Source organism: Pavona decussata, unplaced genomic scaffold (assembly GCF_977016875.1).
Source record: "Pavona decussata unplaced genomic scaffold, jaPavDecu1.1 SCAFFOLD_27, whole genome shotgun sequence".
NCBI lineage: Eukaryota > Metazoa > Cnidaria > Anthozoa > Scleractinia > Agariciidae > Pavona > Pavona decussata.
This window is the reverse complement of record NW_028145450.1, coordinates 1,606,620-1,620,309: the sequence shown is the minus strand read 5'-3', so window position 1 is coordinate 1,620,309 and position 13,690 is coordinate 1,606,620. Positions and strand designations below refer to the sequence as shown.

The following is a 13,690-nucleotide window of genomic DNA, read 5'->3' as shown; positions in this document are numbered from 1 at the left end:
CAAAAATATGGTTGTTTCAGACATAATGATACCCGCCTTTTAACCCATTTTAAATAGGTTGTTATTACCCAATATTTTTAGGTTGATATGACCTTTTATATTAGGTTATGTAACCTTTAAATTTTGGTTAAAACAACCATTTTTTATGGTTGTAGAACCATTTAAAATGGTTACAGTAACCTCAGTTTTTTGGTTCTGTCAATGAATCTGAGGTAACCAATTTAAAATGGTCGAAGACTGGTCAATTTAACCATTCTTTATCAGTTGCAAAAATAGGTTATTTTAACGGATAGAAATAGATTATAGTGACTACGAAATAAAGGTTCAAGTAAACGTTTTTAATGGTTATTTCAACAATTCTTTACACCCAAGATAATACAATAAAACAGAATACAGTTCTTACAATAACCTTTAGTGACTATTTCAACACTTACAAAATAACTATTTCCATCATAGCTCTAATAACAAAATAAACAACTCTACTTCAAAAGGAAAGAAAAGGAGATTGACGTGTAAATTACAAAATTTTGAAAACTCCATGGAAACCTTCAAATTTGCAAACTGTTACTACCTCAATCTTTTGTGTTCATTGAAAAGTATGTGTTCCAGGTTTTTGTAAGTCAAGGTTTGTGTAAATCACTAAGAGCATGTTCCACTAAAACATCTTGAAAGTGGAAGCGTGGCAATCCAAGCAACACTGTGTGCCGTCAGTAACAAAAGGACATTCTAGTCACTGCCAGCATTACACTTTGAAAACTCCATATTAAAACAATAGCTAGGTAGCTTGAATTTACACACCACTATCCTTCCGAGGTCAAGAAGAGTTCTTTTAACTATTCAAGTGTCCATTTAAGGAGTAGAATTTGTGGTTTTAGATGGATTCTTTTCCCAGTCTGGATTTAAAAACCCCTGAAAAAAACAAAAACAAAAAACAGTTAATACAATTATTTTCTACACTATCTCAAGTTAAAATTAAGAAAGTTACAAAGCAGATGAGTTGAAAACTAGTCGTTGCTTAGTCTCCTAGACTTAGTCTACTAGACAGTGGTCTCTGATCGGGTATCTGTAAACTCCGCAGCACCGGATGCATGCGAATGTCGGATGGCTGGTGATAAAATAGGGATGGAACAAAACAAACCAATAATAAAACAATAAAATAAAGGGAAGAAAAAAGGAATTGGCAAAAGTCGTGGAAGGAGAGAGGGTAGAGGAATAGTATGTTAAATTTAGTGGTGCGTCATGTTAAAGTACGTCGTTTGGGAAGAAAATTGTTTTAACCAAGGACCAGGGAGACTAAGTGAAGGGCTCATGTTCTTAGCAGGATTTGTCATGAAACTCGGAAATTCGGTTTCGCAACCGGACACAATTGATTTACTCTTGTCTTGTGCCAATGGAACATCTTATCACTAGTACGTTTCTGACAAGAAAAACACGTTTGGGTGGTGCGTTTCAGTGCTTAACTTCTCTGTACAGTCCAGAATTTGTAATTTTATTTGTACATTAATTGGCTTTTTTAATAGACCCTAAACTAAATGTGATGACAATTGTCTCGAGCTGGATCGTCACGCAACGTGCGAAGAGTTGTATGACGAGCCAAGCAAGCAGACAGAGGAGCGAGACCAAAAAAACCGCGCGCATCCGGTCCTCGTTTTACAAATACCCCATTTGACCGGCTCAATCATGAACATGAAATCTCTGTAACCCTTGCAAATGACACGGGAATTTGGATAGCTTGGTGTAATAAAAGTCTGAATACACCATTAGGGAGAGTTAAGTTTGTTTCAATAATCTCAAAGGGAAATATGAAGAACACAGAGATATGCTATTTTTGAAATATGACAGCCGGTCGTTATACATGAAATATGCTGATTTGAAAAGCAAAAGAACCATCTATGTAATGATCAATACCCCGATCCCTATCCACGGTCGCAAGACCATGGCCATTTGACAACAATTCTTACTTTCGCTTGCAACATAGTGATAAGACAAAAAAAAAACCTCACCATTCCGTCCACGCAAGTCTTGGCAGTTTCCGAAGCTTAACTTTAGCAGTCAAAGACTGTATTAATGTCCGGGCAGATCCATTTCGATGAAGCTCTCGCCATCAAGATCAGCATCTTTCATAAGCTAGAAATAAAAGTGGAATTCCCAAATCATTTTGCAAATTTAGAAAAATAATTCAGTAAGATACTCTTATGGTCCTATTACGAGAAAATGAAGAAGGCATAGTGAAAATACAGGGTTACCTTCCAACGTTTGTTTGATTTCTCCAAGTCCCTTGCTTTCAAGGAATTCCACGACCTCTCGGTTCACTGTTGATTTGCGAGAAATTGCCATATCTTCCACTGCTGATATTGCCAGGCTCGATTTTTAATTGTCCTAACGTGGTGTACTTTCTTCAATGAACAATACGTCTTCACTGTAGAACGAAGGATTTGGTTCCAAATTCAAAAGGCCAACGGTAAAAATACTGCCTTTGGCCGCGGCCGCCAAAATTCTATTACCTCTTATTGAGTGAGTTGTCAGGTTATTACACACTTTCGTAACATCTCATTGGTTGTATTACTTTTAACGTGTAAGTGTTTTTTGTGGTTGGTAACCACAGAAAACGTGACCCGGTCAGGATAAAAGATTGGTTAGATTAGCGGAAATAACTCTGTGTCCTGGCACCGCAAACTAATAGAAACAAAATGCCGCTGCAATGCCAGAAGTTCCTGAAATAATTTCCTGATTTTGGCACACGTACACATGCCTCAAATATACCTTGAATTCACGGGACCCGGCGGCTGGATAAAACAAAAGACGGGAACCATGAAAAACCTAAAATGCCAGCTTTACCCCGCTTTTTACACTCTTGCCGTGGTGTTAAGTCATTTGATTGGAGTTTACAGTAATGATCTGCACATTTCTGGCAAATGTGACTTGCGTGGGTGCCAACGTACAGTTTAAGTTTATTGAAAGCCATGTTCCTACCAGTCACGTCTTCCCCGGGATCACGCAGAGTTCAATTTACATTCACCGAAACAATAGTGTATGGAGTGAATGAAGAACAATTACGGCAAGAAGAGGAATAAATTCCAATGGAAATTGCGGGAACTGAACCAGATATTGATGAAAATCTTTGTTCATGTTCAGAACCAAGTGATTTATATGTGAAAGTGGTAACAGTTGTAGTTTTTGTGGCTTCTTTGTCCTACTTGGTATTCATCCTCACAAAGGCATGTTACTACCTCAAAACAACACTCCGGTCTGACAGTAAAAGTAAAGAAACGTTTCTTGTATGTTTGTCTTTGTTTTAGCCTGATTAGATGTATTCAACGATTTTTTTTTTTTTTGGAAAACGTCCATTTGGTTAAAACAACTAACACAATTGGTTACATCGTTATAGACAGTATTTACTTGGTTTATTTTGACAAAAAAGGTTGTTTTGACAATTTCTTGTTCAACCAATTTTTTTATGGTTGAAGTAACTTTTACTAATTGGTTAATCTAACCATTACTGAATAGGTTATCGAATTTAACCGATTAATTGATGGTTAAAATAACCTAATTGCATCGGTTATAACCTTTTAAAAAGGTTACCTTAACTGGTCTGCTTTTTAAGAGTACATACATACATACATACATACATACATACATACATACATACATACATACATACATACATACATACATACATACATACATACATACATACATACATACATACATACATACATACATACATACATACATGCATGCATGCATGCATGCATGCATGCATGCATGCATACATACATACATACACACACACACACACCGTGCAAAAACGTGTCATGTGTTAACGCGTATTAAAGGTTTATACTGAAATATTAACTACACTTTAACTAACTGGAGTCCATTATATAATACATTGGAACAACATGAATAACATCAGATAATTAAAGTTGCCTTGCTTGCGGTTACATTTCGGTTGATTTTGTTTTGTTTCGTTTTTTTGTTTTTGTCTTTGCTTTTTTTCTGTTTCCGTCTTTCTTTGCCCGTTATTTTTTTTTAAATAAGTACAGTAGTGGGCAACGCAAAACCATTCTAACCACCAATGTTCTCACTTTTAAGCGACGAGATTGGAAAAGACGCAATGATCGTAGTAAGTTTAACTTGTTTTTTCTCCTTCACTTTTTGCTTGCAGCGCATATCAACTTATCCACTTGCAGCCCTTACAGCAGAATGATAATGCCCCCCCCCCCTCCCTCACTTAAACCGTAGCACGTATGTTTAAAATTGTGTCTAATTTTTATTTTCTTTTATTATGATTATCATCATTAGTTTTTTTATCATTTTACAACTGACCTAAGGTGGCAACAAAACTTGTTCATATTTCTTCAGAGATTAAGAACCGTTGTCTGAGAAAACCGGGCAGGCGTCACGGATGGGGGTCGGCCGATTTCCTTCATTTTTTAGCTGTTTTCTAGTTTCGGTCAGTGATGTTGAAAGGCAATATTTTTATATTCAAACACCTTATAGTTTTCAAGATCTGACCACCCCCCCAAAAATCGGCCGTTACGGACGCGAAATCCGGTAAAATTCAAATGCTTAACTTCGGTTACGCGTTGACAAATTACTCGCTACTCAAATTCTACCAACTTCGAGAATCTCTTATTTGGATAGTTTTTCTCTGATTCTAAGTCATCTCAAACTTTCTCGATGCGTTTATTACCTCAAGAGAGGAAAAATGATTTGCACGTAATAAAATTCAAAAGATAAACATGTGTGTTTATTGACTTTTCGTAAGATCGTTTTCTCGAAAAGGCGGCCGTTTATGGTGAAAGAAAATAGTTGTAAGAAATCATTATCATCCCCTTAACACGAATAACGAAACTGAAGTTTGGGATCTACAAAATCAGAAGCGCTTTCAACCTTGATTTCAGGTGCATTTCATGCGTAATATTGGACAAAATAACATGTCACGTACATTGTCACGCACTTTTTGTTGACAAAAATTTTGGCAAATTTTAATTTAAGCTGTAGCTCTTTCCCTGACAATTTGATCAAGTGCCGAAATAAGAGACTCGATTTGTATTTAGAACCCAAAACTGGTCAATTAGCTCCCTTCTCCAATACATGTATATTTAATTTCTGATTTTTGGAATGTTTATATTCGATTCTTGTCGCTTTTGAAGTGTTGCTGGAACTCAGCTCGCTTTGAAGCGTGGCAATCTCACGAGAGAAACACAGTGTACAGCTTTCTCAAACGTTAATTTTTTCCAGAGTTTCTGAGAGTCATAAAAATTCTTGGTCTGACAGTGATCAAACCTTTAAAGAAATCGCTTAGTCCATATAATTTTTTTGGGTCTTAATTGAACTGAGTATCTGAAATAATATTTCATTATATTCATTTTAACAGATTTTAAATATTCTTTTTTTTTAATACGTAGCAACGCACTATATCAAACAAATGGCTCAACAATCAACGAAGGAAATGTTCTGTATTAGTTTAGCTGATATTGATGCCTCAACTTATCTGTTAACACTTTTTAAATTTGAAATTTGCCTACAAATTTCGGAAAATAGTTCGACAAACATTTTTCTCGTCGGAATTCACTCATCATTAAAAACTGCGGGGAGATGTAATTATCAATATTTTCAAATTGCGCACTTTCACCGCACCAAGAAAAAATAGAAGTTCACGATTGCCAGAGTGAGCTGTTCGTTTTAAAACGCAAATTAACCCTGTGGTCCAGTTCTGGAACAAAATAATCCCACGATCGTCTCAGTGAAATCTTGCAATCATGATTTACACAGCCATCTTTCCTCGCTTGGTATAAGTGGAAGAACGCGAGATCATCAAACTGTATTTGCTTGTGAACCGACCAGTTCCAGTTGGAGCGGGTAAGAAAAAGTCATTCTTAATTTTCCGGCATGAGAAAAGTTTGAGTGGCCAGTCTTCAGTTAATTTTTTCTTTCCTCCATAAACAATTCCAACGAGAGAGCCGCAATGTTGATAGCCTTGCAAAATATGACGATTTTTTAAGGTATTTGTAAGTCTTATCACATCGATCATTTAGTACTTAGGAAAGGAAATAAAATTCTCCAGGTAAATATCTTTTGTTTCTTACTGATCTGGCGCAAGTCTTTTCATTGGAAGTGTTTGTTTGGGTAAGGTTTTTTTTTTCTTATTCCAGGTTATTACATATAGAAATCGTGTCACCGTTTTCTGTAAAAGTAGCTTAAGAAATAGAAGGAAAACATGTCGACTTTTAGAGTTTCGTGTACAAATATGAAAAACTATGCCCGATTTCTGTAAAATGTTACCAAATTTTACCCCGCACAATCCTTCTCGTGTAAGGGGAGGGGGGGGGGGGGGGGTGGGACCCTGTGTCTCTAAGGGAGCGGGTTTTTGCACCACCTACAATATATGATGATTTTTGCAGCTTATGACCATGCGGCAAAAGTAGATCTCAGTAGCAACATTTTTTGGTGTTCATAAAGAAAATGGGGGTAACAGCGGAGTTTTCAGAGATAATTCAATATATTATGTTGTGTCAGCTTTGTAGTAGTCTTTGGACTTCCCATCGTCTATTTTTTAAGTTTGGCTGATTAGATCTCCTGTGAGATCCAACGTACAAGCAAGCAGGATCTTTGTAAAAGGCTTTGCAGTTTTTAAAGTTATAATTCAGTAGCAATAATTCTAAAAAGATTTATAGTACATATCAATGCATGGCATCTTTTTTTCTTTTTCTAATTGGAGCTAAACGATTTAAGAAGAACGAGCGGTTACCCCCATTTTTTTTAATTCTATTATCCCTGGCGGACATTTGCTTTTCTTGGGATGTCATAAACCGCACAAAAAATACCTGTGCCTTTTCACGTTTCACATAAAATAGCGTGAACCTTTAGACTTTAGCTTCGCTTACTCGTCAAATGAACCTGTTTTGCGACTCACTATGGTCAGTTCATGAAGAAAAGTGCGGTAACAGTGGCGGATCCAGGGGGAGGTTCCATGGGGTCCGGACCCCCCCGTAAGACCAGGGTTTTTTTTTTTGTATTTTTATTTATTTATTTATTTATTTATTTATTTATTTTTGTTCTTTTACTACTTGTTTGACACTTAAATTCTTGCAACGCAAGATATCATAGCATATCACTATTCAATTAGTTTTTTTTTTTAATCATTTTGCCATAAAACTAAATTCTAGTGCTCTACAGTGCTCTACTCTGCTTTCTTTCAACCTGTTCCATCTGCCGTGGTGAAGCATGACAGTCTTCGTAATTTAGCAGAAAAGTAGCCGGCAGAACAGGCGTATCAGTGCTTTTTGCGTTTCTTTCAGGCGAGCGGAGGCAGGCACGAGGCGAGCGCGAAGCGTGAGTGACGCGCAACGGCCGGGAGTGGCTCTCTCATCGCGTTTGTTCTGCAGGCTAGTGGAAAGCTACAATTTGGCAACACGACTTACCTACACCGTCCACACTTCAGTCTTTCTGGGTTAAAGGAAAGGCAATACTTTTGGAAACATCACACACCAAATTTACCACTACCAGGAAATCTTATGGAGTGTGTAAAATATGCTGACGGGGGGGACTCGTTGGTGTAGGGGATAAGTAATTTACCGTAAAAACGTTTCAAAAGTTTGGACCCCCCCCCCCCCTTCTATCCAAGATTCCTGGATCCGCCCGTGGGTACGGAGTGAGTTATGAACGATTTTTAAACATGTCCCACTTGTTTTCAACAATATAGAAAGAAATATAGGAAGAAATACTTGCGTAGTTCTCACGTAGACGGCAAACGCGAAATAGCCTGTTTTCACGTAGAAACAGCGACCGGCAAGCGGCGAAAAATGGCGGGAAAATCGTGGTCACGTGTTTATTTTTTGCCGTTCGCGTTTCACGTTTACGCGATGCTAACTCTCTAATATTTGCGCAAGCACCTTTGAGACTACGAAATTGTTTTTAAAAATTTACCAGAACACAATAAATTAGCTGTGGTTGGTTAGTGTTCCGTGACATTGATGTCACCATGGCAACCAAGTTTTGACAACCCGTTTTTGAAGAGAAAAGAAAACTCATATTTTTAGCTGAAGAAAAATTACCTTTGTCACAGTAACATTTATGTTTGTAGGTCATATTTAATACGGTTGTTTTAGTGCCGGTCTGACGTATTGTACAGTGGCTGGACTCCTGACGGTGGACACAAAGCAGTAAATTTAGCCCTCCCCCCACCCCATCCGTACTCCCTCCCCACTCTTGCCTTAAATGTCGAATTTGCCTATTTATTAAAGTGTCCAGAAACGTTAAAATAATTACGTAATGAAGAATTCAGTGTAATGTTTTGAAGCATTCTCACTCGTGTTTAGTCCGTAGTCATTCGAGGTTAGTCGTGGTCACTCTTGGGCACTCGGGTGTACTTTGAGACATGACGTTTTGTCCAAGTATTTGTAAGAGCTGTACAGGCCTATTCAAGGTGAAATCACTTTGTTCACATTGCGGTATGCACAATCTCAGTAATAAATCATGAAAACATCTATGTCTTTAAAACAACAAAGAACTGAGACGAGGCCTCGATGACGGGGCAATCCCCATATGGATATGTTGTATGCTATGCTGAGTTCAGTAGAGGTTCTCTACAGAAACTGTACGTACTTGAATGATTTACTTATTTAGAACGGGTGGTTCTTTGGTCAGAATTGTGAGTTTGTGACTGAAAAACGTTTTAATGAAATCTACTCGCATACTTGAGCAAATGAAATGAAATCATATGAAATCCGAGCCGCTGAAATTGCCTTTTGAATGAAAATTAGTTGAACCAGTGTTTTATTCAGAAGTTTAGCAAGATTTTAAAAAGCGACGCGATGGAAAATCCGAGAAAATAAACAGTCATAGCGTTTTACATTTAGGTATATCCATCAAGCAAATGTAGTGTACGTTTTTAAATCCAAACTTGAAGAATTTGTAGCTAAAGTGTGCGTGACAATGTGCGTGACATGTTATTTTGTCCAATATTACGCATGAAATGCACCTGAAATCAAGGTTGAAAGCGCTTCTGATTTTGTAGATCCCAAACTTCAGTTTCGTTATTCGTGTTAAGGGGATGATAATGATTTCTTACAACTATTTTCTTTCACCATAAACGGCCGCCTTTTCGAGAAAACGATCTTACGAAAAGTCAATAAACACACATGTTTATCTTTTGAATTTTATTACGTGCAAATCATTTTTCCTCTCTTGAGGTAATAAACGCATCGAGAAAGTTTGAGATGACTTAGAATCAGAGAAAAACTATCCAAATAAGAGATTCTCGAAGTTGGTAGAATTTGAGTAGCGAGTAATTTGTCAACGCGTAACCGAAGTTAAGCATTTGAATTTTACCGGATTTCGCGTCCGTAACGGCCGATTTTTGGGGGGGTGGTCAGATCTTGAAAACTATAAGGTGTTTGAATATAAAAATATTGCCTTTCAACATCACTGACCGAAACTAGAAAACAGCTAAAAAATGAAGGAAATCGGCCGACCCCCATCCGTGACGCCTGCCCGGTTTTCTCAGACAACGGCTCTTAAATTCTCCGTCAAAAATAACAGAACTCAAAGCTATGCGGGGCAATTACCTGACACAAGATTGCACGTCCTTCCATCTCCAGTGTAAGGCTGATCACACGAACAATTGTACGATCCTACAGTGTTGTTACAAGTAGCTCGGGAACTGTGGCAGCTGTGCAGGCCACTGGCACACTCGTCGACATCTGTGGGAAACAAATCAGCACGACGCCAGTGATGGACGTTTGTGGACAACGTCGTAGGAGTTTGTGTGACAGAAATGTATACAGTAAAATGCAATATGGGAATCGTGTTACTTAAGATCTCCTGGTTCTGTTCACATAACAATAGCAAAAAGAAACATTGCTCAGACACCTCCATTCCTGCAATGGCTATTAATCTAATCCGTTTATTCCAAACTCACGAATTCATTCACTTCCATAACCCAAGTTCGAAGATAGGCTCCGTTTAGCGATCGTGGCGTACGTTGTTGCCACATTATGTGACGTCAACTTATTCCGTTATGGAACTCAAAGGAAATATATTTGGACGCCCTATTTCTCATCCATGAGTGAAATTTCATAGTATTAATACTAGAGGGGTTATGGAGAGAGGAGGGAAGGGGGAATTGCCCGTTCTAGGGTCCCAGAAGGTAAAGAAAACACCGATATAGGTAGAATCAGGTTCCTCTTAGGTTTCCAAGCCGATTGTCGTCTGTAATCAGAAGATAACGTCACGAGCAACCTCAACACTTACCCGCGCAAGATTTTCCGTCGCCTGAATACCCAGCGTTGCATGTACAATTATATAATCCGTCAGTGTTGCTGCACGCAGCATTGACATCGCAGCTGTGAGAATTGATAACACACTCGTCGATATCTGTAAAAAATGAAAATGTGAACAGGTCTAAGTATTAGCCTTTATGTTCTGTTGAATTTCACTCTGTTCGGATTAGTCCACGATAAGAGGGTTGTCCAATATAGACAAACCGATACGGTCTGAAAGAAAAAACAGCCTCACGATCCGTACGGTTTGACAAACTGTTATGGTCTGAAAACACACCATAAGAGTACTTTTCGGACCGTTCGCGGTTCGTAAATTGCATCTCATTAAGGATACTTGAATATTTCCGCGTCTTATCCGAGAGAGTGTATTATATGTTTCGACGATCAGTCCGGTGTGTACAGATCGTAAAGGCACTTTTCGGTCCGCAAACGGTACGTAAATTGCATCTTATTAAGGAAAATTAGAATATTGCCACGTGTTATCTGAGTGAGGGGCTTTTGTGGTTTGATGATCCGTACGGGTTGTACAGATCGTAATGGCACATTTCGGTCCCTATACGGTCCGTAATCTGCATCTCATTAGAATATTTCATTAGGATATTTCACTTCTTATCTGAGAGAGGGGAGGGGGGGGGGAACAAGTACAGTTAAAGTGTCCAGCATTGTTCATACTGGTTGCGCTTTCATTGCAGTCGGGGATGCCGTTGCTGCATTCATCGATATCTAAATTATTCGAGCGTAATAAAGGGCACCTAAAATGATCAGGCAATAATGAAACTGAACTGACTTTATGAAAGGAAACGGGACAATGAAAAAAAAAAAAAAAGCAAACGTACACCTTCCAAAACAAGACAACAAGTTATACCTGAACATAAGTGACCATCCCCACTGTAACCCGAGTTACAAGTACAGTTAAAGTGTCCAGCAGTGTTCATACAGGTTGCGTTTTTGTTGCAGTCGTGGATGCCGTTGCTGCATTCATCGATATCTAGATTATTCGAGTATAATAAAGGGAGACGTAAAATGATCAGGCAAGAATGAAATTGAACTGGCTTTATGGAGGAACAGGAAAATGACCTAAACAGAAACGTACATATTGGAAAACAAGACAACAAATTATACCTGAACATAAGCGACCATCCCCACTGTAACCCGAGTTACAAGTACAGTTAAAGTGTCCAGCAGTGTTCACACAGGTTGCATTTCCGTCACAGTGGATGCCGCTGTTACATTCATCGATATCTAGAGAATTGAAAAATTGTATTGGATTAGTACATTGATAAGGGAAAGATGAGATTAGACAGGCTTATTATAAATGGAAAGGCAAATTATGTCTGATTGAATGAGCTGAATAACTTATGATATTTACCTTTTTTACAATTTTCTCCTGTAAATCCGGATGCACATACACAGAGTATTAGCCATTATGTTCTGTTGAATCGCACTCTGTTCGGATTTATATTAGTCTACGAGAAGAGGGTTGTTCAATATGGACAAGCTAATACGGTTTGAAAGGAGAAAGAAAAGCCTCACGATCCGTACAATTTGACAAACTTTTACGGTCTGAAAACACATCTTAAAGGCACTTTTCGGTCTGTATACGGTCCGTAAATTGCATGTCATGTGTTGTTTAAAATTAATACCAGCCGATTGTCGTCTGTTATCAGAAGATAACGTCACGAGCAACCTCAACACTTACCCGCGCAAGATTTTCCATCGCCTGAATACCCAGCGTTGCATGTACAAGTATATGATCCGTCAGTGTTGCTGCACGCAGCATTGACATCGCAGCTGTGAGAGTTGATAGAGCACTCGTCTATATCTGTAAAAAATGGTAATGTGGATAGGTTTAAGTATTAGCCAGTTCTGTTGAATTTCACTCTGTTCAGATTAGTCCACGATAAGAGGGTTGTCCAATATAGACAAACCGATACGGTCTGAAAGAAAAAAACAGCCTCACGATCCATACGGTTTGACAAACTGTTATGGTCTGAAAACACATCATAAGGGCATTTTTCGGACCGTTTACGGTCCGTAAATTGCATGTCATTAGGGATACTTGAATATTTCCGCGTCTTATCTGAGAGGGTGTATTATATGTTTCGACGATCAGTCCGGTGTGTACAGTTCGTAAAGGCACTTTTCGGTCCGCAAACGGTACCTAAATTGCATCTTATTAAGAAAACTTAGAATATTGCCACGTGTTATCTGAGAGAGGGGCATTGTTCATACTGGTTGCGCTTTCATTGCAGTCGGGGATCGGCCGTTGCTGCATTCATCGATATCTAGATTATTCGAGCATAATAAAGGGCACGTAAAATGATCAGGCAAGAATGAAACTGAACCGACTTTATGAAAGGAAACGGGACAATGAAAAAAAAAAACAAAAAACAAACAAACAAACGTACATCTTCCAAAACAAGACAATAAATTATACCTGGACATAAGCGACCATCCCCACTGTAACCCGAGTTACAAGTACAGTTAAAGTGTCCAGCAGTGTTCATACAGGTTGCATTTTTGTTGCAGTCGTGGATGCCGTTGCTGCATTCATCGATATCTAGATTATTCGAGCATAATAAAGGGCACGTAAAATGATCAGGCAAGAATGAAATTGAACTGGCTCTACGGAGGAACGGGAAAATGACCTAAACAGAAACGTACATATTGGAAAACAAGACAACAAATTATACCTGAACATAAGCGACCATCCCCACTGTAACCCGAGTTACAAGTACAGTTAAAATGTCCAGCAGTGTTCACACAGGTTGCATTTCCGTCACAGTGGATGTCGCTGTTGCATTCATCGATATCTAGAGAATTGAGAAATTGTATTGGATTAGTACATTGATAAGGGAAAGATGAGATTAGACAGGCTAATTATAAATGGAAAGGCAAATTATGGCTGAGTGAATGAGCTGAATAACTTATTATATTTACCATTTTCACAATTTTCTCCTGTAAATCCGGATGTGCATACGCAGAGTATTAGCCATTATGTTCTGTTGAATTACACTCTGTTCGGATTTATATTAGTCTACGAGAAGAGGGTTGTTCAATATGGACAAACTAATACGGTTTGAAAGGAAAAAAAAAGCCTCACGATCCGTACAATTTGACAAACTTTTACGGTCTGAAAACACATCTTTAAGGCACTTTTCGGTCTGTATACGGTCCGTAAATTGCATGTCATCTGTTGTTTAAAATTAATACTAGCCGATTGTCGTCTGTTATCAGAAGATAACGTCACGGGTAACTTCAACACTTACCCGAGCAAGATTTTCCATCGCCTGAATACCCAGCGTTGCATGTACAAGTATATGATCCGTCAGTGTTGCTGCACGCAGCATTGACATCGCAGCTGTGAGAGTTGATAGAGCACTCGTCTATATCTGTAAAAA

The 13,690-nt window shown here is 38.4% G+C and overlaps 1 protein-coding gene and 1 long non-coding RNA gene across 2 annotated transcripts in view; both read right to left on the bottom strand.

Moving 5' to 3' along the window:
• The window catches only part of LOC146485267 (uncharacterized), a 31,459-nt gene that overhangs the window by 8,218 nt on the left and 9,551 nt on the right, over positions 1–13,690 (bottom strand). Inside the window, exons 10-14 of the mRNA XM_085103651.1 lie at positions 12,727–12,849; positions 11,412–11,531; positions 11,155–11,277; positions 10,261–10,383; positions 9,576–9,710 (exon numbers count right to left, since the gene is read on the bottom strand). Of these exons, the coding sequence (XP_084959777.1) occupies positions 9,576–9,710; positions 10,261–10,383; positions 11,155–11,277; positions 11,412–11,531; positions 12,727–12,849 (624 nt within the window). The remainder of the gene's footprint in view (positions 1–9,575; positions 9,711–10,260; positions 10,384–11,154; positions 11,278–11,411; positions 11,532–12,726; positions 12,850–13,690) is intronic.
• LOC146485268 (uncharacterized) lies at positions 54–2,346 on the bottom strand. Its single transcript, XR_014863461.1, has 3 exons — positions 2,247–2,346; positions 2,004–2,127; positions 54–909 (listed from the first exon to the last, which is right to left on the bottom strand). It is a non-coding gene; the product is annotated as an uncharacterized LOC146485268 (long non-coding RNA).